This window comes from Pristiophorus japonicus, chromosome 20, assembly GCF_044704955.1.
Source record: "Pristiophorus japonicus isolate sPriJap1 chromosome 20, sPriJap1.hap1, whole genome shotgun sequence".
NCBI classification, from domain to species: Eukaryota; Metazoa; Chordata; class Chondrichthyes; family Pristiophoridae; genus Pristiophorus; species Pristiophorus japonicus.
The window spans coordinates 33948450-33974926 of NC_091996.1; the positions used below are offsets into that span (position 1 = coordinate 33948450).

At 42.3% G+C, this 26477-nt stretch overlaps 1 protein-coding gene across 1 annotated transcript; it reads left to right on the forward strand.

Annotated features, from left to right (window-relative positions):
- Positions 1 to 625: 625 nt before the first annotated feature.
- morn5 (MORN repeat containing 5) lies at positions 626 to 25093 on the forward strand. Its single transcript, XM_070863401.1, has 5 exons — positions 626 to 822; positions 17065 to 17212; positions 17469 to 17577; positions 18012 to 18143; positions 23914 to 25093. Exons 1-5 carry the CDS (start codon positions 776 to 778, stop codon positions 24021 to 24023), a joined length of 546 nt encoding a protein of 181 aa, XP_070719502.1. The 5' UTR covers positions 626 to 775; the 3' UTR covers positions 24024 to 25093.
- The last annotated feature ends 1384 nt before the right edge of the window (positions 25094 to 26477 follow it).

Genomic DNA, 26477 nt, shown 5'->3' on the forward strand with positions numbered 1-26477 from the left:
CACTCCAGTCCCTCCGGTGCCCACCTCTCGCGGAAGGCCGCGAGCGTACCGGTGGACACCGCGTGCTCCATCTCCAAGGACACCCTGGACCGGATGTAAGAGCGGAAGAGAGGCAGGCAGTCAGGTTGAACGACCCCCTCGACCGCCCGCTGCCTGGACCGGCTGATGGCACCCTTGGCCGTGCCCAGGAGCAGTCCTACGAGGAGGCCCTCGGACCTACCCGCTCCCCTCCGCACAGGGTGCCCAAAGATCAGGAGAGTGGGACTGAAGTGCAGCCAGAATTTCAGGAGCAGCCCCTTCAAATAGTGGAACAGGGGCTGCAACCTTGTGCATTCAATAAAAACATGGAACACGGACTCCTCCAGACCGCAGAAATTGCAGGCGGCCTGGGAGTCCGTGAACCGGCTTAAAAATTTGTTGCACGGCACTGCTCCGTGCACCACCCTCCAGGCCAAGTCCCCGATGAATAGTGGGAGGACCCCTGCGTAGAGTGAGCGGACAGTCAATATCAGCTTGGTTGCCTCGCAGCCGAGCTAATTTTCAATATCAAATTTGTTTTAACTTCCACCTTCAGCTTTCGTTTTATTTGAATATATGTGTGCGTTTAAAATATTAATTGCGCGTAAATACTGAGAAGTTTTTTTTGCGCAGGGTGGTGGGGAGTCAAAGGGCGTTGCCAGGGTGACATTATTGTGTCTTGAGGTGGGCCTGGGGCCTCGGGCTCTGTTTGTGTGTGTGTGTGTGTGTGAGAGAGAGAGAGCGAGCGAGCGCGACCATGGATTACACGGGCAGCAGATACGACGGGGACTACCACAATGGCAGGTAGGCAAATGGCCTGGCTTGAAATGTCCGCTTTATTTGCGAGCAACGAGACGCGCTGGGGCCGGAGGGAGAGGGAGAGGGAGAGACATCATCGACAGCCTCAAGTGCAGAGACAGGCCGTTATTTAAACACAAAGTCCTGCCACTACGCCGCAACATCCCAACACAACACTTCAGAAAGCAAAAAAAATAAAAGATTTGCATTTATGTAACACCTTTCACGACCACCGGACGTCTGTCCCAAAGCGCTTTACAGCCAATGAAGTACTTCCATGAAGTGTAGTCGCTAACATCTATTAACATTAAAGCCTGAAGTTTAATTTGTTTCCTGTAACATATAATAGAAAATAGGTGCAGGCCATTCGGCCCTTCGAGCCTGCAATATTGTTATGTAACTGGACTTGTGTATATACTCTGTACAGCCACCAGAGCGCTCATTCCCCAGGGTCCCCAAGGGATCCCATAATCCCTTGGGAGCAAGTCACAGGTTGGAGAGGCACTCTGGAGACCTGCAATAAAAGACTAAGGTCACACATTACTTTGAGCTCGCAGTGTTCAGTCTGACTCTTTCACTACAAATAAGATCATGGCTGATCATGCAATTTCAGTACCCCTTTCCTGCCTTCTCTCCATACCCCTTGAGCCCTTTAGTCATAAGGGCCACATCTAACTCCCCTTTGAATATATCTAACGAACTGGCCTCAACAACTTTCTGTGGTAGAGAATTCCACAGATTCACAATTCTCCAAGTGAAGAAGTTTCTCCTCATCTCGGTCCTAGATGGCTTACCCCTTATCCTTAGACTGTGACCCCTGGTTCTTGACTTCCCCAACATCGGGAACATTCTTCCTGCATCAAACCTGTTTAATTAACATTAAAACCTGAAGCTTAATTTGTTCCCTGTAATATAATAATCTATTGTACTTTACAAATTGATTATAAAATGCTATCTTTAAATTATTTTCTGAATAAAACATCCACAGAGCCTTATAATGATCTTTTAGTTTATATTTAAAAATACTCTTAGATTTATTCTCCTTCCCTTTTTTAAAAAAAAGAGCATTCCTTTGCAGAATCATAAATCTAGCCAAACTGAACATTAAATTAATTGCCGCTCCGCTAGACTCGGGCAGACACTCTTGCAATCCCCATCTCAAAATTGAGTCCCACCGGATTCCTATTCTTGCTCTTTCGGTCCCCACCTAGCAAGAAAACCTCACACAACTGTCAAATAGTACTTAAAATACTTTAACTACGGACATAACACCAGCAAATGGGACAGAGTCTCATCCTGCGTCCCACACACTGGGCAAGTTGCCACCTCTACTCGCCCAATCTTACATAAGACTATTATGGTAAAAATCCAATTTGAAATCCAGTTCAATCCACTCTGGATATTTAAAATTCGCTCACACTCCCTTCCAAATCCTGTTGAAGTCCAGTTGTAGATATATATTCTGCCAAAACTCCTGACCAGCAGATGTCTTAAATCTCCATTCTCTAAATACCCCATAGAAATCTCGAGTATTACAGTTGTCAAATTGGACCAAATCCTCCCTTTTCTCCAGCAGAAAGCATGGAAAAGTGGGACTCATTATCCCTCCTTTTGGAGATTTGCGTATTTATTTCTTCCATCCAATCCTGTGGCATTGCCCTCACAATCTTCTCAATCATGATCTTAATTGCTTTTCCCTCTATCTCCTGATCCTCCTCCAAAACCATAACTACCGCTTCCGGCAACCAACCTGGAAGTACCTCATATAATACATCTTTCACATATATAATATCAGCTTTTATAAAAGCTTGATCAAATAATACCTCTCCTTCAATGTTGATCGACCTGTTCAAAAATAAGAGCTGTTCTTAAATTCCTCAGCACCTTTGGGCATAAACTGCACACTTTTAAAAAATTGGGCCCAAGTGTCTACAATCCCTTTATAAAACCTAGGGAGAAGTTTAATCGATTTCAAAAACATATTGTTGTATTCCATATAAAATATTCCCTGTCCTCCTATCCCACTTAATTTAAAAAAAAATGCTGGAAACAACTCTTTCAAAAACTTCTATTTGACTTCTGAAGAAATCTCTTCACCCATTTAATTCTAAAGGATTTGTTCTTCAAATCAATATCTGGGAAATTGTATCCTCCCTGATTTCGCTGTCCAATGATGGTATTGTAAGCAACCAAGGCTGGTTTCCCTTCCCATAAAAACTTTACACAAGCCTCTCGGATAGACTTTTCCACCCACTCACGAATATCCTCCACAGTTAATAAGTACCATAGTTTAGATAGCAGGAGAGCTGACACCCTTCCTTGCACTTTCAACCACTTTTTTTCCCGTCTTCTCAAAAGATTTTTAATTTTCATAACCGTTGGTTCCCAATTTAGTCGATCCACTTCATCCCTATCCTTCTTGCATCCCATATGCACCCCTAGCACTTCTAAATCCTCCTCCACCATCTTAAAAGGGCTTTCCTCCAACCACTCCCTCATACTCCTTCCCACAACCAGGCATTGGGACTTAAAATAATTTACTCTGGCTCCTGAAACTCTACAATACTCCTCCACTACTCCCATAGCTTTCCTCACTGAGTCCGCATCTCTCAACGTTAAGGTTGTATCATCTGCATATTGGTGTATCACCGACCCCTGCCCGGAACTGGGAACCGCAATCCCGACTACGCCTTGTTCCTTTCGCATCATGTAACCTAATGATTCTGTTACCAATGTGTACAACAATGGGGACAGGGGACAACCCTGTCTCACTGATCTCTGTATTGGAAAATACTTGGATAAAAAACCATTACATTTAACACAGCTAAATGTGTTTGAATAAAAAATCCTTATTCACTCAATGAAATTTTCCCCAAAACCAAATGCTTCCAAAACCATCAATAAAAACTCATGAGACTCTATCAAAGGCTTTCTCTTGATCCATCTTTAGCACATAAGCTTCCCTCCCACTCTCTTCCATGAACTCTATCGCATCTCGGATTGAGACCACAGAGTCAGCGATGTCCCGGCCTATGACTCCATAGGACTGAGAGGCGAAACTATCTGCGGCATCACCTCCTTCATACGATTTGCCATAACCCTCGCCAAGATCTTATAATCCACATTTAATAATGTGATAGGCCTCCAATTCTTCAGATCCCTTCTATCCCCTTTATTTTTATAAGCTAAGCTTATGATACCTCTCCTCACAGATGGGGCCAGGCTTCCCTCAGTTTTAATTTCCTTAAAAACCTCTTAAGACCAATGGACTTAAAATCTCTAAAAATTCTTTATAAAGTTCTGCACTTAGTCCATCAGACTATGGGCTTCCCCCCGCCCCCTTCATTCCACTTATTGATACTTTTATTTCTGCTAATCCTATTTCTTTGTCACACATGCTTTGCTCATCCTCCATTAAATCCTCTTTAATAAAAGCACTAACCTTCTCCATCGCCAATTTGGAAATGTCTTCTTTTGTATATAACTCTTGATAAAAGCTACTAGCCTCCTCCATAATCACCCCACTTTCATTAATGATCTTTCCCCAACCATCAACTCTCCAATTAATGATAACCTTTGTCACAACTTCTCATGCTCTAGAAAATATCTAGTGCGTCTTTCTCCCTCCAATGCATCTTTAGCCTTTGCGCGGAGAATGGCTCCTTGCATTTTTCAGCTTGCAATAATTCCCACTCTTCCTTTAAAACCTTCCACTTAGTCTCTGCTCCCTTATCCCCTCCATCAGCTGCTTTACAGATATCGGTAAACCTTCTGTTTATATTCTCTTCTTGATGCCAGTTAGCTGTTGCTCTTTCTGCCCCATAACGTACCGAAAAAACTTTTACCTAATATTTGAAATTGTTCCACCAAATTCTTTTTTTCTTTCAAGAATAAAGGTTCCTTCTGAGCATTCTTTATTTTATTTAAAATCCCTTCTTTTAAAAGCAATTTCTTTCGGGTACTGATTGTTTAAAATTCACACGCTTGGACCGATCTTAACTCTGCTGTTCCTAATTTTAAGAACCAAAGCTGAGTGGTCACTAAAAAATACTTTTTTATAATAAATCTCCATCACCTCAGAACTTAACCCTTCCCGCACGAACATAAAATATATTCGGCTCGGTTTTAAAACATCACTCGCACAACCTCTTCTGGAGAACTCTTTTAATGGAGTTCCGACCCCTCCATAAGTCAAATTTAAATTTATAATTTTTACAATCATCTCTTTGGAGTTATCATCCATTAAGGTCATCTGGACTGAAATGTCCATCCGAGATAAAAAAATACATTAAAATCCCCCGCTATATAAGGATTTTTTCTGCCTCTGCCACTTCTGTGAATAGCCACCGAAAAAACTCACAACACTTGCAATGGTCATTCGGCGCATAGATATTAAAGAGATCACAATTCAATGCATCCATTTGTACCTTTAGCTGTAAAAATCTTCCCTCAGTGTCCTCGTCCACCAATGCAATGCTCTCTTATGGACAAACTCACTAAAACAGCCACGCCTCTATGGTTATTATTTGCGAAACTTGCAAACACTTCTCCCTTCCAATCCTTCCAAACTCTTTCTAGGATCTCCTCATCATATAGATGTGCAAATAGATGTTAACAAATATGATGTGATTGGGATTACAGAGACGTGGCTCCAGGATGATCAGGGCTGGGAACTCAACATCCAGGGGTATTCAACATTCAGGAAGGATAGAATAAAAGGAAAAGGAGGTGGGTAGCATTGCTGGTTAAAGAGGAGATTAATGCAATAGTTAGGAAAGACATTAGCTTGGACGATGTGGAATCTATATGGGTAGAGCTGCAGAACACCAAAGGGCAAAAAACATTAGTGGGAGTTGTGTACAGACCTCCAAACAGTAGTAGTGATGTTGGGGAGGGCATCAAACAGGAAATTAGGAGTGCATGCAATAAAGGTGCAGCAGTTATAATGGGTGACTTTAATATGCACATAGATTGGGCTAGCCAAATTGGAAGCAATATGGTGGAGGAGGATTTCCTGGAGTGCATAAGGGATGGTTTTCTAGACCAGTATGTCGAGGAACCAACTAGGGGGGAGGCCATCTTAGACTGGGTGTTGTGTAATGAGAGAGGACTAATTAGCAATCTCATTGTGCGAGGCCCCTTGGGGAAGAGTGACCATAATATGGTGGAATTCTGCATTAGGATGGAGAATGAAACAGTTAATTCAGAGACCATGGTCCAGAACTTAAAGAAGGGTAACTTTGAAGGTATGAGGCGTGAATTGGCTAGGATAGATTGGCGAATGATACTTAAGGGGTTGACTGTGGATGGGCAATGGCAGACATTTAGAGACCGCATGGATGAATTACAACAATTGTACATTCCTGTCTGGCGTAAAAATAAAAAAGGGAAGGTGGCTCAACCGTGGCTATCAAGGGAAATCAGGGATAGTATTAAAGCCAAGGAAGTGGCATACAAATTGGCCAGAAATAGCAGCGATCCTGGGGACTGGGAGAAATTTAGAACTCAGCAGAGGAGGACAAAGGGTTTGATTAGGGCAGGGAAAATGGAGTACGAGAAGAAGCTTGCAGGGAACATTAAGGCGGATTGCAAAAGTTTTTATAGGTATGTAAAGAGAAAAAGGTTAGTAAAGACAAACGTGGGTCCCCTGCAGTCAGAATCAGGGGAAGTCATAACGGGGAACAAAGAAATGGCAGACCAATTGAACAAGTACTTTGGTTCGATATTCACTAAGGAGGACACAAACAACCTTCCGGATATAAAAGGGGTCAGAGGGTCTAGTAAGGAGGAGGAACTGAGGGAAATCTTTATTAGTCGGGAAATTGTGTTGGGGAAATTGATGGGATTGAAGGCCGATAAATCCCCAGGGCCTGATGGACTGTATCCCAGAGTACTTAAGGAGGTGGCCTTGGAAATAGCGGATGCATTGACAGTCATTTTCCAACATTCCATTGACTCTGGATCAGTTCCTATGGAGTGGAGGGTAGCCAATGTAACCCCACTTTTTAAAAAAGGAGGGAGAGAGAAAACAGGGAATTATAGACCGGTCAGCCTGACCTCAGTAGTGGGTAAAATGATGGAATCAATTATTAAGGATGTCATAGCAGCGCATTTGGAAAATGGTGACATGATAGGTCCAAGTCAGCATGGATTTGTGAAAGGGAAATCATGCTTGACAAATCTGCTGGAATTTTTTGAGGATGTTTCCAGTAAAGTGGACAAAGGAGAACCAGTTGATGTGGTATATTTGGACTTTCAGAAGGCTTTCGACAAGGTCCCACACAAGAGATTAATGTGCAAAGTTAAAGCACATGGGATTGGGGGTAGTTTGCTGATGTGGATTGAGAACTGGTTGTCAGACAGGAAGCAAAGAGTAGGAGTAAATGGGTACTTTTCAGAATGGCAGGCAGTGACTAGTGGGGTACCGCAAGGTTCTGTGCTGGGGCCCCAGCTGTTTACATTGTACATTAATGATTTAGACGAGGGGATTAAATGTAGTATCTCCAAATTTGCGGATGACACTAAGTTGGGTGGCAGTGTGAGCTGCGTGGAGGATGCTATGAGGCTGCAGAGTGACTTGGATAGGTTAGGTGAGTGGGCAAATGCATGGCAGATGAAGTATAATGTGGATAAATGTGAGGTTATCCACTTTGGTGGTAAAAACAGAGAGACAGACTATTATCTGAATGGTGACAGATTAGGAAAAGGGAAGGTGCAACGAGACCTGGGTGTCATGGTACATCAGTCATTGAAGGTTGGCATGCAGGTACAGCAGGCGGTTAAGAAAGCAAATGGCATGTTGGCCTTCATAGCGAGGGAATTTGAGTACAGGGGCAGGGAGGTGTTGCTGCAGTTGTACAGGGCCTTGGTGAGGCCACACCTGGAGTATTGTGTACAGTTTTGGTCTCCTAACTTGAGGAAGGACATTCTTGCTATTGAGGGAGTGCAGCGAAGATTCACCAGACTGATTCCCAGGATGGTGGGACTGACCTATCAAGAAAGACTGGATCAACTGGGCTTGTATTCACTGGAGTTCAGAAGAACGAGAGGGGACCTCATAGAAACGTTTAAAATTCTGACGGGTTTAGACAGGTTAGATGCAGGAAGAATGTTCCCGATGTTGGGGAAGTCCAGAACCAGGGGTCACAGTCTAAGGATAAGGGGTAAGCCATTTAGGACCGAGATGAGGAGAGACTTCTTCACCCAGAGAGTGGTGAACCTGTGGAATTCTCTACCACAGAGAGTAGTTGAGGCCAATTCACTAAATATATTCAAAAGGGAGTTAGATGAAGTCCTTACTACTCGGGGGATCAAGGGGTATGGCGAGAAAGCAGGAAGGGGGTACTGAAGTTTCATGTTCAGCCATGAACTCATTAAATGGCGGTGCAGGCTAGAAGGGCTGAATGGCCTGCTCCTGCACCTATTTTCTATGTTTCTATCCCAAAAGGTTTCATGCAGACACAACAGGTCAGTGCCTTTAAAACACTTCAACTACTGCAATTTCTTCTCCCCCCTCAGTCCGTTCACATTAACCGAGACCAATGTAATCATTGCTCCTATTAAAAGAAAGGTGCCTGATAATACCCCCATCATTATTACATTTCTGGCTCTTCCCTCCTCCCGTGCTCCTTCCTAACCTTTTGGGCAGCTGTTGCTTTCTCATGCGGCCTCTGGCTCTTTTTCACCTCCTGTTTGAACTTCAGTCTCTTCCTTACATTAAATTTAGGCCCCGGAACTGCCCCTTCTCCCTCCTTCTGCCCCTCACTCTTTCCCTTTCCACATGATGCTCCCCACCACTTAATTCCATGTCTCCTTCCTCCTCTGACTTCTCACTCTCTAGCTCTTCAGTAATCTCCCATCCCTGTTCCCCGTCAGATACAAAATCTCCCTTAGAGAGTCCTCCTACTAACCTGGTTTCTCCAACAGTGCCACTCCCTTTGGCCTCACCTCCACCGCTGACCCTTGCTCCCCGTTTCTTCTCTCTCTGGGACAATGGTGCGTCTCCACCTATCTTGCTCCCTTTTGGAGTCTTTGTCTCCCCGCTCCCATCCTGCTGCCCCTTTAAGGCTCCTGCCTCTTGCACCCTCTCCTGGTCTTGCCTCCTCCTGCTTCTCAAGATGTACAACTCCCCATCTCTCTTTGGAGCACTTACACTTACCCCACACCTGCCTCTGCTCCCCCCATGGACACCTGAAGGAGAGCCATATTATGGCTCGACCCTGTCCCTGATCAGTGATGTCCTCCGCTGACTTTGTCCTTTTTCACCATACTTGGTGTGTTTTCCACCATCTCTATCCTGTTTACTGCTCCGCAATTTTCTGCCTCTTGCTCTCTTTACTCATTCCGTTCGGCGGCTGTGTCCTCTGCCTGCTCTGTTCTTCTGGCCACTCCACTCACACTTCCTGCTCCTTCTCCTAGCTCCTCGTCGCTCAAGGAGCTTCCTTCTGCCTTACACTCACAGCGGGTGGGGCCTTTGTGACAAACCGCACAGCTCTCTGCCTTGCAGTTCCAAGCAATGTGTCCAGACTTGCCACAGTTATAACAGTACAGATCTGGACAGCTTCTTACTAGATGGTTTTGTCCAATACAGTAATAGCAAACCTTCACCTGGTTATCATGCAGAACCTGGAAGTACTGCACTCCTTCAATTGTCTTGAATTTCATACTGTAGGGTAATGACTTCACCCCCCTCTGGGAATCGCACTTTTACATAACTGGTTCCGTCAGCTACCCGTGTTCCAGGATCGTATCTCCTCTTTATTACTGAGCAAAGTTTAATGTCCCATGAGTTCAATTTTTTTATTAGCACATCGTTCTGAACATAAACCGGCAGGTTTAAGAATGAAACCACCATCTCTTCGGAATACAACAAAGATACATTCAAGAACTTATCATCAAACTTCAGGCTCAGTAAAAGTCTTTCCACCTCCTCTCGCCATTGACCGTCACTTCGAATCCAACATTCGGCTTTGGTCGGTAAGCAAAGCAACTTCCCTCACCGCAGTCCTCATGTACTGCCTGTATCATATCCCAAGCTCACATTTCCTTATTCTGGCAGTGAACCACCACTGTGTTTTCTTTTCCAAACCTCCTGGGGTCCCGGCCCAAATCTTTGGGCCTTTTATTTTCCCTTCTCAAGACATTCTCTCCCCTGGTTAAATTCATATTGGGAGCATTATCCTCTGTGGGGCCTCTCAGCAGCCATCTGGCCAATGTCTATGAGCCAAAAAGGCCCTAAAATTTGAAAAAAAAAAATCCACCATCAACTTTTTACAAACTCACTCCAGCTCCTGCAGTAATCAGCAGTACCTGCTCGCTCCTAGCCCCTCCCACCTAGAGAGTGCTACCCACTGAGCCACAGCTGACACTCCAATTAGTCCTTGATCAGTTGTAGCCCACTAATTTCCTGCCCATCTCAGAAGGAAAATAGTTAGTTTACATTCCTTTGGCATAACAAACAAATGTTCAGGCATTGAAAGAATTAATGATTGTGCTTGTGTCCCAACTATTTTAAATAAAACTATAAATTAAGTGCCCCCCCTTAAAAGGGGGCACTAGAACCGACAAATTCACAAAATAAACTTTGGACATTAAACAAATCAAATTAAAACTTTATTGCCGGGGGTGATGATGCACTTCATGTGCTTGTGGTTCCAGCACTGCATACTTGCTTCCTCCTGTTCCTCATTAGAATATTCCCCAGAATATCATATAAGCAAAGTTCATGTCATACAGCCCAGCATACTTTTTTGATTGGATCAAGTGTCATTCATAAAAAAGCAACACATGAAAACAAATCACTGTTAAATGAATGATGCTAGTATGAAGGCAAGTAGGAAAATTACCAATAAGTGGAAATCTACCAACAAATAATTGGCAAGAAGGAGAAAGTGAAGAAATTAAATCACTCAAAATATGTTTTGAAACTGCTTTCAGCTGCCATCTTGCTTTGTCAGTACCTGTGAATATAGTAGTAAAAATAAGTTTTCTATCATTGCAAACACATAAAACATCTTTCAGCTTACAGATTAAATCATCCATGCCTTGTTGGAAATCCACCCTATAGATTTTACCCTCAGGGCTTCCCTCTCGTCAGGCTGCAGCTCCAGTTTTACTCCTTTCAAACAGCTTGCTGTGTGATGATATTTATCTGAATTTCATGCATGAATGACCATTCAGACCTTTGCGCATTCACAAACTCCGTACACAGCAAAAGGCTAGACTTGCTGCACATAATTCCATTTTATGTGATTAAAATGTTAAATAGAATGCACATGCTTTAAAATGCTTGTAAGACACCCCTTCATCTACTAGTTTAAAATAAATGGGCTAAAGCCTTTCTTAAACAGATTAATGCCTCCGTCATATTAGCTAAATGTCATGCAAATGCATTAAGTGTTGATACTCAAATCCCAACAACAGTAATCTCTCGGCTAATATTTTCTAAACTTGTAGAATAAATGCATTATACGCACGTATTGTTGTTAAATGCTGATCCCAAATCAATGCTCTGCAAGGCTTAATTATAGCATTGCTTCACAAAATATATATTAATGCAAACTCTTGAAAATACAAGTTAAAAAGAATTAGAATGAGTTGTCTTGAAGCACTGTTTTCACAACATTACTGAACTGTTGCTCAATCCCACTGCAGCAAATAAGAAACCATCTTGATTATATAGCCAGCACATAGCTGAGAGTGAGTTCAAGCCTGTCGCATTTTAGGAGGTTCAGATGTAATTAATTATAAACCACAAAAAATAAATCGAGTGATTTATACAGTCACTTGAACCCAGAGAGTTTATTACAGCCCTGCACAAGTCTCCACCCTTTTTTTAGTAGCATGCAGATTTCTTCACACTTTCTCATTCACTTTTACTAGTGAAGTTCTTGCATGCTGACGTTAACACCGTTCAACAATACAGGTCATGCTCAATAAAAATTATTAGTGCAATACCTACTTTCTGCCATGAAGGGCCCGAGATTGCTCTTCTAATGAAAGCCAGGAGAATGCCTATTTTTGTCCATGGGTAATGACTTGCGAAGTTGCAGTGCGTGGAGCTTTGAAGCATGATTTCTGAGAATACAATTTTGTTTGCAGTTTGTTACTTACCAAGAAAAACAGATGTGTTTTTGTTTTCTGGTAAAAGAGGAATTTCACCCTCTAGATGTCATTAGCACTATTTAAAAATGCTGCACAGTAAATTACTATTTCTCAATTGCACCAGAGACATCTACTGATGAAAACTATGTCTACACCGATCTTTCACCCACTGTATAAAATAAAGGGCATTACAAAAGCTAGTGATGTGTTAGATTTGAATCTTGCTGACAATCTTTTTCCTTATTTTCTATGTTTGTGAACGTGGTAAATTTTGGTAACATGAAAAGAATATTTGAACTTGGGACTGACCTTTTGTGGTTGACCTTTCCGTGATATCCCTCAATCCCCTCTTTCCCTAGAAACATATCCAGTTGTCTCTTGAATCCACACACTTTTTCTTCAAAGACCTTATTGGCAACTAATCCCAAATATATCTTGGCCTTTGTGTGGAATAGTTCTGTCTGAATTCACTATTTTCTCTTCTTGATTTTTAAAGCACATCACCTAGCTTAGGATTCACTGATGAAGCACAACGTACTAGGATGTGTTGTGTATGATATGGAATCAACATAATTAAAAAGGTCAACATTTTATTTGGCAATAAGAATTGGGTTGACAAAGAATCCACTGAAAGGAGTGCATCTGTCTGGGGTGCATATTTCATCCTTTTAATGTTTCTGATAGTGAGTAAAAATCCAGTGTAAACAATTTATTGTCAGCTCCCACTTATTGGGGTGGATTTTGCGGTCAGCGGTAAACGAACGGCACCAGTCCATAGACTTTCTATGGGATTTGTACTGAAGTTCCTGTTCAAAAAATGCAGCATTTTCAACAGGGCATCTGGGACCTGTGTGAACAGAGCAAGCAACTATGTATCTCCTTAACCAGTCAGATTGGAGAATCGTTAATAAGCAATGTAGAGACTGAACCAGGAATTGCCAGTTAGAATATTGAATTCAATGCCAAATCAGGTACATAAAGCAAAATAAAGAGAGGGAAAGAAAGATTGAATTAAGAGACAGTAAGAAAATCTTTTTAAAATCTCCAACCATAATTTAAAATCTGTAGGAATGAGACTCCACACTTGTAAAAGTTAATTTTCAGTGCCAAAGAGGTTGTTTGGCAATAATGAAGACTTACCACACTGTTGTACACTGGAATGGACAAGGCCTAACTTTTTCTGGTGAGTTTAGTCCGTATCTATGAGGCAAGTACAGGAACTTCACGACGTTCAATGTATTTGAATGGTGACTCAGACAGTGAAATACCATTCTCGTGCAGTTTTTGGAGGAGCAGGGCATCTCGACCAATTTCTTGATTTCCGTGTGTGGTTGCCAGAAGTTGGTGTCTCAAATCCACGTAAATAACAGTGAGCACTGTTAGCCTGGATAATTCAGACCAAATATTTTTGATATTTTGATAATAGTGTTTAAAATAATTTTCCATTTATTTAACTTTTCACATACACAACCTTTTGTGTTCATCAAAGAAAGGGATGTCAGAATGCTAGGGCTGATGTAACTTAGCCAGATGAACATTAATGGAAATTAACAATGGCCTGGAATTTTGAAACATTTACTGCCATTTTTATGTCGCTTTCTGGGTGGGTGAGTGAAGAAAATATGGCGGGGAGTCATTCTGCCAGATGCTGAATACACCCTTATTTGGGCAGGCATATTCAAATTAAACATTAATGACAGAATATGTTATCTGATACATTAACACCTTAATAAGACTGCCCAGTAGGAATGCAGAGTTTTTAAATGCACTCTGGTCATGGAGATTTTTTTAAAGGATTTAAAAAAAAAATATTAATTTTCTGTGACCAGCATAGGAATCTCCACCCTCTCCTGTCCACCACCTGATACTGGCACCCTGGTGGGGACAGAAGTGCCACCAGGAGCTGGCCTGAATTATTAGAATCAACCTGACCTCACAAGGTCTGTTGGGGTTAGGGCAGAATCTGAAAATACTAGCCAATGTGCCTCAACCCCAACTCAGAAAGCACCCCCTTCTTCACCAGTGCACATTTTCCATAATTCACACCTAAACGTTTTAGCCCTTGCTTGATATAAGGAGCCCGTAGGAAGTTGTGGGCAGGTTTGTACTGTGAGCCCACACCCACTAGAAACAGGGCTGAGACTGCGTCACAGGAGTTTTACAGCTTTGGAAAAAAGACTTCCAATCCATTCGTTTGGGATGGATTCAAACACAGAGGTGAAAGGAGAGTATATATTGTGGGGGGCGGCGAGGGGAGGATATTTAACTGGCAACTATTTTTGTAGAAAACAATTGAATCAAATGTCCTCTGATTAAAGGGGGGTACGGGACACATAGAAACATAGAAAATAGGTGCAGGAGTAGGCCATTCGGCCCTTCGAGCCTGCACCACCATTCAATAAGATCATGGCTGATCATCAACTCAGTACCCCTTTCCTGCTTTCTCTCTATACCCCTTGATCCCTTTAGCACACCAAAGACTTTCAAACAAGTGCCCCCATGTTTTTTTTGGGGGGGGGGTTTAGGGCACTAAAAACACAAATTATACAAGTGCCCCTGGTTAAAAGGTGGTGGAGGGGGGCACTAAAACCAGCACAATAAACAAATTAAACTTTAGACATTTAAAATCAAATTAAGATTGGTTGCCGTGGGTGATGATGCACTCCAGTCCCTCCGGTGCCCACCTCTCGCGGAAGGCCGCGAGCGTACTGGTGGCCGCCGCGTGCTCCATCTCCAGGGATACCCTGGCTCAGATGTAACCGCGGAAGAGAGGCAGGCAGTCAGGCTGAATGACCGCCCGCTGCCTGGACCGGCTGATGGCCCCCATAATTTTCCTGCCCGGGATCGAACCGGGGACCTTTAGCGTGCAAAGCGAACGTGATAATCGCTGCACTAATGAAACCTCCGGCAATAGGTTTCTGGCAGGAACCAACTGGCTTCAGTTATGCCCCTGCCTGCCCGTGGCAGAATGAGGCTGCAGTGATTTTAACGAACAGGCCTCATTAACATGATGCTGGCCACCTATCTGCCTGTTGGTCTGAGTAAATTTGGGCAGCCTTTGGCTGCCCGCTGGCACTCGGTGGTTTCCAGAGTGGAGTCTCAGAGTAAGGAAGGAGGGTGTGCAGGGCAGGGGAGGCCTAAGCGTTCCTTGTGGGACTTGGAGGATCACTCCTGCTTCTCTTGGCTCCACAAAAGGCCTCTTCTGTTTCTGATCGTCCTCTGACCAGAGTTTATCTGGTGGGAAGCTAGGTGTTGGTGTTCGGAGGGACCTGGGTGTCCTTGTACACTAATCACTGAAAGTTAACATGCAGGTACAGCAAGCAATTAAGAAAGCAAATGGTATGTTGGCCTTTATTACGAGGATTTGAGTATAAGAGTAAAGACGCCTTACTGCAATTATATAGGGCCCTGGTGAGACAGCACCTGGACTACTGTGTGCAGTTTTGGTCTCCTTACCTCAGGAAGGATATACTTGCCATTGAGGGAGTGCAACGAAGGTTTACCAGACTGATTCCTGGGATGGGGGGATTGTCTTATGAGGAGAGATTGAGTAGACTAAGGCTATGTTCTCCAGAGTTTAGAAGAATGAGAGGTGATTTCATTGAAACATACAAAATTCTTACAGGGCTTGACAGGGTAGATGCAGGGAGGATGTTTCCTCTGGCTGAGGAGTCCACAACCAGGGGTCACAGTCTCAGAATAAGGGGTCAGCCATTTAGGACTGAGATGAGGAGAAACTTCTTCACCCAGAGGGTGGTGAATCTTTGGAACTCTCTACCCCAGAGGGCTGTGGAGGCTCAGTCGTTGAGTATATTCAAGACAGAGATCGATGGATTTTTGGATATGAAGGGAATCAAGGGATATGGGGATTGTGGGGGAAAGGGGAGTTGAGGTAGAGGATCAGCTGACGATACAAAGATGGGAGGAAAAGCAATGTGTGAGGAGGACACAAAATCTGCAAAAGGACATAGACAGGCTAAGTGAGTGGGCAAAAATTTGGCAGATGGAGTATAATGTTGGAAAGTGTGAGGTCATGCATTTTGGCAGAAAAAAATCAAAGAGCAAGTTATTATTTAAATGGAGAAAGATTGCCGCAGTACAGCAGAACCTGTGGGTACTTATGCATTAAACACAAAAGGATAGTATGCAGGTACAGCAAGTGATCAGGAAGGCCAATGGAATCTTGGCCTTTATTGCAAAGGGGTTGGAGTATAAAAGGAGGGAAGTCTTGCTACAGCTATACAGGGTATTGGTGAGGCCACACCTGGAATACTGCGTGCAGTTTTGGTTTCCATATTTACGAAAGGATATACTTGCTTTGAAAGCAATTCAGAGAAGGTTTACTACGTTGATTCCGGAGATGAGGGGGGTTGACTTATGAGGAAAGGTTGAGTAGGTTGGGCCTCTACTCATTGGAATTCAGAAGAATGAGAGGTGATCTTATCGAAATGTATAAGATTATGAGGAGGCTTGACAAGGTGGATGCAGAGAGGATGTTTCCACTGATAGGGGAGACTAGAACTAGGGGGCATAATTTCAGATTAAGGGGCCACTCATTTAAAACTGAGATGAGGAGGAATTTCTTTTCTTTGAGGGTTGTAAACCTGTGGAATTCGCTGCCTCAGAGAGCTGTGGAAGCTGGGACATTGAATAAATTTAAGACAGAGATAGACAGTTTCTTAGCCGATAAGGGAATAAGGGGTTATGGGGAGCTGGCGGGGAAGTGGAGCTGAGTCCATGATCAGATCAGCCATGATCTTATTGAATGGTGGAGCAGGCTCAAGGGGCCGTATGGCCTACTCCTGCTCCTATTTCTTATGTTCTTATTTTAACTGCTGCTGGATAGGGTTAAAATCAACCCCATTCATCATGCCAGTGCTTGCAACTCCTTCAGAATCTGCACAAGATCACAGCAGCATTAACTGAAAAAAAAGGCCAACCTATTTTGACCTGACTTTATTGAGAAATGGTTCAGTTTGAATGAATGTGAGACAAGCAACATCACACTGGAAGGAAACTCTGTTATTCTTCTGTCACATTTACTGCCACTTGTTATTGTGAATAGCCAGCCAATAATGATACAACTTTTCTTTATTTCTGCTTTCTGTTTCTTTCTTTACTCTTTGTTTTTCTGTTTTCTCTCAGGATGGAAGGGTTTGGGGTGTATACCCTCCCAACAAAAACAAAATACAAGGGAGGAATGAGAGACGGCATGTTTCATGGCAAAGGAACCTTGTACTTTCCGAATGGAAGCAAATATGTAGGCACCTGGGACAGTGGAGCCGTAATAGAGGTCTGATTTGAATATCTTTAGACAGTACCAGAATATTGTCAATCATTGGGAGTGACAATTATTCAACTTGGTTCACACGCACATTTTACTGTTTGTTAGTCGTACAAATAACATCTTTGTGTGATAAGTAATGTTACACACTTTTATTCTTTCTGATCAGAAATGTCCTCCAGGCAATCTAGCTCTGATTTTAACAGTTCTGCAGTGCTACCAGCCTGCAGATGATACTTATTGATTAGTTACACTTACCTTTTAGGGTAACTACATATTTGCAGATGGATTAGAATATGAAGAAGACTGGAAGTACTGTGATGGTTATGACAGGCGCTTTTACACTGAAATATGTAATGGATTGAAACCAGCAGGTATGTTATAAAAGAGCTTCAAAGGTTACATCATATTTCACAAAGCAAAGAGCAAATAATAAATGACAAATAAGTATTTTTATGTACTAAAATATTACTCTGATAGTTTACTTCTTAATATGTGACTGGAATTACTGGTATTCTATACTGTGATACATAGCTTCTACCTTTCAGTTGCCTCATACCATCTGTACCATGCTCAGCATATTTATTGACCCAAAAGAAAAAACATATTATAAAGAATAACAGTTGTATTGAAGGACTAATTTAGACTTGGGAACATTTTATAAACCACTTAAGCTTTGTTCTCGTGGTTTGTGACATGATTAGACTTGATTGCATTAGTGCTGAACTCACTGCCATCCATCTTTTATCCTATATATGTATACAGTGGATGTTGTTGTAATTTGTTGATATTTCTGCACTTGCCTAAGGTCGTTCCCAGCTCACAAACTTGGATCCTCCAAGAACAATTCCAGATGGATATTATGACTGTGGTGACGGCTTCTATAATCCTTCAACCAGAATAATTATTGATTACAACCGGGAATTTCTTCGTAATGCTGGTAAGTTTCTTAAAAACTCATCTCGCCTGCTCTGCAGATTTGAAATATAAACTGGTCATTTGGTTCTTTTCTTTACTAATAACTCTGTGGCATTCAACATTTTTCTTTAGTCTATTTGACTGGCATCAGTCACTTAATAATTCCCCATACCTGCTTCTCTGTTTCTTGTCACCTCTTCAATGCATAAACACCTGTACATAACCCACATTTTTGTGATAATAGTAAATTTTACACAAAGCGTCACAACATGTCGAGTTTGGAGTCATTTTGACTATTTTACATTGAAACATTACTGAAGTATATTGAATAATAGTAAAGTATATCTAATTATATTTCTGAATGAAAACAATTTCATAAGTCCAGAATTGAACAACTTCTTACTGCAAGTTCAGACAGAATTAACAGTCTTTGTGCTTTAAATATTAATTATTTTTTGGGCCAATAAGATGCATGTTTTTCTCTGACACTTCTGGCTTGTTCATGTACTGAAGTAGCTGCCAGTGTTTCATGTATAATTCTAATTTTGCCTGCACAGAAATTGATGACTTCATTTTGTACATCAAATTGCCTTGAGCTTATTCTCAGTTTATAAAAGTCAAATTCATCACCAGGGGCGTTTTTGAAAAATATATATTACCAACAACCTTCCTTCAAGAAAAAAAAAACACAATTGAGAGGCAGTTGGTATCCAATATGCAGAGGAACTGGGTTCCCTTGAGAGAGATAGTATGGGCCAGAAGGCCAGGGCTGTAAAGGAAGAGTAAGTGAACAGCTGCAGGCAGGAGGAACCGAGGAAGAAGGCTGGGATAAAAGGGACAGACCTAGAGCTACTTCTGTGTAGACATTGCAGGAAGGGACAGGAAACACCAAGGCTTCTGGCCAGGGCTTGAAGCTAGCAAAAGCAGATGGTAGGAAATATTCAGGAAATGCTTTACTCAACTCCAAAGACCAGATAGGTTAGCAGAAAGTGCTGCTGTCTCTCTCTTAGGTCTGGGAGTGGCTTTAAAGGATGCACAGGTTTCTCGGCCTTTAACCCATGTGCTTGAATGTACTCTGTAGAGACGTGTTTTTTTCACTGATAAACAGGGTGTAAAACAGTCCCTCCTTTGGCAATCCTGTGCTTAATTTGTTCTTGACAAGGAAAGAGCAGAATTTTCGAATATGTAGCATCTCCATCACAAATGGAACTCTTCATGTTTATTTCAAATGTAGAATACTAATTTAAGAATGTGACTACTTTTAAGTGCAAGTGAAAGTCTGAAGAATATTCTCATTAAAATACTGAAAGCTCCTAAAAGCTTTATGTGGCGAATAATTAAAGGATGCACAAAGATAATTCTCTAATACTCAGGGGCCATTCTGAGTGTTTGAAATAATTTACAAGCGTTTGTGTGCCCAGATGTTTCAAAGAGTTCCAGATTTCTAGGAGTATGTAATATATTCTTAAATCTTATTTGTGCCCATTTTTTTTTTTTCCACGTGCTTCTTTTCCCCCTTACACAGGCCACATAGTTCGCATGCCAGATATGAGACTCCCTAAGCAAATGCTTTATGCGGAGCTATTTCATGGTAAACGAGCCAAAGGTGGGCAGCGGAAGCGTTACAAGGATACCCTCAAAGCCTCCCTGGTAAAGTGCGACGTCACCACTGACACCTGGGAGACCCTGGCCGAAGACCGCCCGAGGTGGAGAAAGTGCATCCGGGAGGGCGTTGAGCTCTTCGAGTCTCAACGCAAAGAATGTGAAGAGGTCAAGCGTAGACAGCGGAAGGAGCGTGCGGCAAACCAGCCCTACCCACCCCTTCCCTTGCCGAATGTCTGTCCCACCTGTAACAGGGTCTGTGGCTCTCGTATTGGACTGTTCAGCCACCAAAGAACTCACTTTGGGAGTGGAAGCAAGTCTTCCTCGATTCCGAGGGACTGCCTATGATGATGATGATGACTTTATGCATCTTCGTCCCAGAAAGCAGGTGATCTGTGGTTGCTGTCGATACCACCCCATCAACAACAAGAGGCACAGTTCAGGTGGAATGGATTGTGTTATGTCAGCGTTTTACTTACTTCTCCTGAAACTCTCTGTACAAATGGTGTCCCGTCTTGCCAAGGTTAGACAAACTTTATTCGTCTAAAATGGGAAAACGCAAAGAGCATTCAACCATGGAACTTCATCTTATCATTTGAAATAAACTGTTTATACGGCCAGACCTCCCTGACACCCTATCTTATTTTTATTGCAGAAAAGAGACGATTTGTAAAGGACTAGTTTTTGATCTTTATTACTGTAAGGCACTTTAACAATGATTCCTGTTTTGCACCATTTAATTGGGATACTAGTTTTTCTCTAAATTAGTCAAGTGTTAACAGTTCACTTACATCTGGTACTGCATGACTTGGATATTTCTTAGTGTCAATTCCAACACTTATAATCCCACAATAACTGCAAGTGGTATCTGAGAGCCGGATAAGCTATGTTGGTAACCTAAGAGCTGGTTTTCATTTTTCGAATATCGCAGCAAAAACAGGGATGCTATGTTGTTTCTTGCAAGCTTCTGTGTTCAGTCATTCTCTACAGATAAAGTTCCCTCTTCTTGTTTTAAGGCATAAGGTATTGATAGATGGGGAGAAACAGAATGTGAAATAGTGATCACTCCTAGCCGTTTTAAGCTGTCTGAGGCTAGAATATGTCATCATCATCATAGGCAGCCCATCAAGATCGAGGAAGACATGCTTCCACTCTAAAAATGAGTTCTTAGGTGACTGAACAGTCCAATATGGAAATTACAGTCCCTGTCACAGGTGGGACAGACAGTTGTTGAAGGAAAGGGTGGGTGGGACTGGTTTGCCGCATGCTCCTTCTGCTGCCTGCGCTTGGTTTCTGCATGCTCTCGGCGATGAGACTCAAGGTGCTATAACATGTATAGTGCAATGCACAGCCAGCAGACATTGTTAGTTACCCATTGATACCCATAGATACTCTGCATGTGTGCACACATCTTGTCACCCGAGTTATATTGCCACTTTTGCATCAATTTGAGCATGTTAGCCTAACAACATGGCTAGACTTAACAGCACAATGTTGCACAATTAGTGCAATATTATGCTGGTGTCTTATGTGTTATCCCACAGACCCTGGTTGGCAAATAACCCTGGTGCTTATTTACATAAAATGTACCCAACCATAATACTGCAGTCTCTTGTTTTACACCCTCCTCCAGATCGGACCAGTGTTTAATTTTTTTTAAGTGTTCATTTTTACTGACGATAATGAACTTTCGTGGTTGTAGCAGTGTCCAAACTCAGAGAAAGGGGGAATAATTTCCAGATGATAGTGTATGAAATCATAAGTGGTAGTGCTGCAGCACTGCCTCATACAACAACAACTTACATTTATATAGCACTTTTAACATAGTAAAGTGTCCAAAGTGCTTCACAGAAGCGTGATCAAACAAAACCTGACACCGAGCCACACAAGGTGATGATATCCGGACAGGTGACCAAATGCTTGGTCAAAGAAGTTGGTTTAAAGGAGGAGAGAGAGGTGGAGAGGTGGAGAGGTTCAGGGAGGGAATAAGGAATTCTGGGATAGCCACCAATGCTGGAGCGATTAAAATCGGGTATGTGCAAGGGGCCAGAATTGGAGAAGCACAGAGATCTCAGTGGGTTGTAGGGCTGGAGGAGATTAGAGATGGGGAGGGGCGAGGTCATGAAAGGATTTGAAAACAAAATCAGAATTTTTAAATCGAGGCGTTGTCGGACAGGGAGCCACTGTAGGTCAGTGAGCATGAGTGATGGGTGAACAGGACTTTGTGCGAATTAGGATATAGACAGCAGAGCTTTGGATAATCTCAAGTTAATGGAGGGTGGAAGATGGGAGGCCAGTTAGGAGAGCATTGGAATAGTCAAGTCGAGATGTAACAAAGGCATGGATGAGGGCTTCCGCAGCAGATGAGCTGAGGCAGGGGCAGAGATAGGCGATGTTACAGAGGTAGTCTTGGCGATGGAGCAGGTATGGGGTCGGAAGCTCACCTTAGAGTCAAATAAGAACAATCTGGTTTCAGCCTCCAACAGTGACCAGGGGGCGGGATGGAGCTTGTAGCTAGGGTATGTAGTTTGTGGTGCGGTCTTCCCAATATTTAGCTGGAGAAAACTTCTGCTCATTCGGTACTGGATGTCAGAAAAGCAGCGTGATAAATCCGAGGCAGAGGAGGGGTCGAGAGGGGTGGTGGTGGGGTGGAGCCTGATGTGTTTCGATAATGTCGCCAAGGGGCAGCACGTAGATGAGAAAAAGGGGGGTTCCTAGGATAGATGCTTGGTGACTCGAAATGTAACGGTGCAGGAGCAGGTATTCAGGTCTGCTAGTAATAGCAGTGTAGTAATACAAAATATAGCATTAGACATTGAAAATGCATTATATATTGCAGAAGGTACTAAAGGACATATTTTATCTTGTCGCTAATATTAGAGGAAAACGTAGACACGAGCATAAAGGAGGAGCACCATTTTATACTTGTACTTACTTTATCACTAAAATTACTGGACTGAGGGCCTTAACACTTCGGGTCTAAGTATTGGGATATAATATTGTAGTGTTCTCTGCCACTTAAGTCATAAAATGAAATGAAACAGAATGTTTCATGGAAAAGTGAAAGTTTGCTTTTATACTAGTCCAGCCCTTGAACACTGTTCTGGGAAAATTATACATTATAAAGAGTGTGTTTTATGTTGTAATTATATTTTATGATGACATTTAAAGAGCAAATCATACACGATGATTATATTCAAAGTCTTGTTATCAGTTTGAAAAATATATAAAAATACTGACTAATATCTTCCTTTGCAAAGTTAAAATGGTAAGACTGAGATCGTGCCAATGATCAATTCCCAGCCAAATAACAATTTCCAGTTGATTATAGTGTTGTGTTATGTTAAAAAGGGAAAATGTAACTGCTGTTTCAAAGAGTAAATTATATAAAAGGTGAGAATATGCAGAGCAATTGTATCTAAGCATTAATTACCGTATGCAAACAATTGCAGTTAAACTAAATGGTAATTATAGTTAGCTGGTAGCTGGTACAAATGAAACCACAAGCATTAATTGTGCTTTAAAAAGTGATAAAATGTGTTTCTTGAGTTTGACCCAGTGTCACAGGGCGAGGGAGAATAAGAGAAAGTAGTTAGTTTCCATGCAGCTGGCAGGAATCAGCCTGGGCATCTGGGATTTAATTTGGTGGCCACACACCCAGGTAGAGTGTGAAAAGGCTAGTCAAGTGGCTGTTAAGGCCATCGTCACCAATTATGAACAATCAGGGAAGGATTTAAGCCTTGTTCATGACAATAGGCCAGTTCATCTTGTTTCATGGGTTACTACTGAAGAGGTTGCAGCTGCACTGATTCAAATTAGGCATAAAACCTACTGCAATTATCCTACAGGGTTCTGCTGAAGCCAAAATATGTTTATCATCCACTATTATAATACAGTACATGGCTACCCTGAGCAGAATGGTCTATGCAACAAAAAAAATGCATGTTAGCAGATGTAATTGCTGCAACAAGGAGGAGGTGGTTTGACATGATGCCCATTGTAAGTCATAAAATAACAAAGAGTGCATTATTGGAACCTTCCCTGATTGCACATGCAAAAAATACAAATGTTTGGGTCTGAAGGATTGAGTCAATTTAAATCTAATTGCTGCTTGCTGCAGCCTGAACTATACTGGCAAAATTCCATTTTCATCTGACAACTTACAAGAAAATGCCTGTCTGTATTTTCAGATGATGATGAGCATGAATGGATAGTCAGGACCTGTCGGAAGGGTTGGGATGAGATAACTGGATACAGGCCTGAACTGCACCAGCAACAACTACCGAGATACCCCTCGTGATTGGGGCTGCGCTTTGTGGTACCCATGCTAATACCTCACTGTATCCTCATTCCTTTGGTGTTTTGCACTACGTAACGAACCTTACAGAATTTGTTAAATGCTTCTCGCACATCATTCTTCATTTTAAAAGTAACAATTAATTCACAAATTACCTTTTTTAGAGTTATGATTTATTGCATTGGAGAGTCTAAGGAAATAATACTAACTGCAATCTTCCTCAATTCTTTATTTTCCACACGTATTTCATGTAAGATACATGATTCATGCTTTCTTCAATTTCACATTTTTCTGTCCTGATAACTGTATTGAACACAGTTTTGATCTGGCACATACTGATTAGTATATGTCCAAAAAGTAACGTGCAGCAGTGTTCATACTGATGTTACATGTGGCCTTAATGTGCATGTGTGTGTGTATATATAGATATAGATATATAATATCCCCAGCTGAATGCTATGATCGTGACTTTTACCTTCTGAGATTCATGATTGTGGATTGGTTTGGAATATTTTCTTTAAATGCTGTGAATATTTTCCTGGTATTAGTTAAGAATAGCTACTCCGTTTTATAGATACGAATATGAGGTGGAAAGTTTGTTGTGCTTCTGTGGTTTACATAAGTCACATACAACTTGCAGAAGTGTTGGTGGGGGAATGGGAAATATACTCATTACTTTGTAAATTTGAATATTATAACCTCTATGTTAAAGCAGATATACATTTACATCTTTCTACAGTTGCTCAGCTAATTGAATGTTACTGTATTTGTAAATTGTAACTAATTAGTGTAACACCTTCAACAGGCAGGAGCTGATAATCTTTTAGGACTGTTTATTGGAATACACAAGCCTTTTCTAGTCTTGTGTATCCCAACAAAAGGTTATCAAGCTACTTAACATAATGACTCACATTACACCCTTTGTCAGTCTTGAATTTAGTAGCAGCTGTACTAAATTATTTATATTATAAACCTGTTAGTGCTCCATGTCGGTCACAAAAATGGAAGGTTGTTGATTCTTAGGGCAGGAAGTTAATCCTACCTCATCTCATTTTGGAAATAAAAGCAATAAATGGACACTGAAATGTTTCTAGTGTGGTGGTGTCAGTGTGTGTGATTGTATTCCCTCATCCTTGGATTCATCTTAATACTCGAATGCTGCGGGTTCTGTTTTGGTCATTTCCAAAGGAAGAAGCAGGTCGACACTGAAAGGATTCAGTCAACAGTGGGGCCAGTTTTGATTCACTACAGTAATCAAGTGAGCGGCCAGAGTTTCGCCTGTGCTATCTGCCCATTGACACGCAGCGAGCGGCCCGAGCTGCTTTGCAAGCACCAATTGATATCTCCAAGTCATCTTGCTAGTTGGGGAGAGCGGGAAATCAGCCAGCTCCTACAACGTGCTGGCTAACCATATGGAGCTGGAGAAGGGGAGGCGATCCTGGGGAATCACATGCAGGGACTGGCAGCAGGTCAGTGTAGTCTTGTAGGGCCAGAAGGAGCAACATTGTTCCTGGCCTCACAAAAATGAAAGGGATAAAAATGCGACCGTTTTTGGAACAGTCACTTTTACGGACCACTGGCTAGGCTGTTCCATGCCAAGGGAACATGCATGGTGCCGGCATACCCATTGGTCCATGTAAATCACAGTGGACTCTTACACGGGCCTAGAGTTCGATTTTAAATAAGATTCCCGCTTGTTTCAGGCAGAAGCGTGGGATCGATGCGCTCTCGACAATTGAGTCCGGGCTGGCATTGAGCGAGACTCTCTCTTTTTATTTTAAAAAAAATTGCATTTGCCTACCACCCCATTTTCTACCATAAACGGGGGAGGAGGCATTGGACAATGGGTTCCTGTAACCTCTGAGCTGGGGTAGCCGCAATGCCCCTGAGCTATGGGAGGGGGGAAATAAACAGTCAAGGTTATTGCCATCCAGTGATCACTTCTGGAAAAATTGCATTTTGGGATGATGGGTGACCACCGGATTTGGCAAATTGTGATGCCTACCACAGTTACTTAGTCTAATCATTACGCAGGCTGATACATGGAGAATGTCCAAATAAGCAAGGTGTCAGAGATGGACTTTATTTTAAATCACCAGCTTCGTCATCATAGGCAGTCACTCGGAATCGAAGAAGACGTGCTTCCACTTTAAAACTGAGTCCTTAGGTGGCTGAACAGTCCAAAATGAGAACCACAGTCCCTGTCACAGGTGGGACAGATAATCGTTGACAGAAGGGGTGGGTGGGACAGGTTTGCCGCTCGCTCTTTCCACTGCGTGCGCTTGATTTCTGCATGCTCTCGGCGATGAGATCACCAGCTTAGATCCACAGTAATTACAGACTCGAGACTTCAGTGTCTTTCTCTTCTCCCCAGAACAGTGAACCTATATGCACCAGAATGGCTCTACTGGACCTGTGGCAAGAATTACAGTGCTGAGTCGCAAATGCAAACATTTA

Coding starts and splice junctions, on each gene's coding strand:
- morn5 (XM_070863401.1), top strand. CDS start 776: ATGGATTACACGGGCAGCAGATACGACGGGGACTACCACAATGGCAG. Junction 17,578..18,011: donor TAATGGATTGAAACCAGCAG/GTATGTTATAAA, acceptor CACTTGCCTAAG/GTCGTTCCCAGCTCACAAAC. Junction 18,144..23,913: donor GGAATTTCTTCGTAATGCTG/GTAAGTTTCTTA, acceptor CTGTATTTTCAG/ATGATGATGAGCATGAATGG.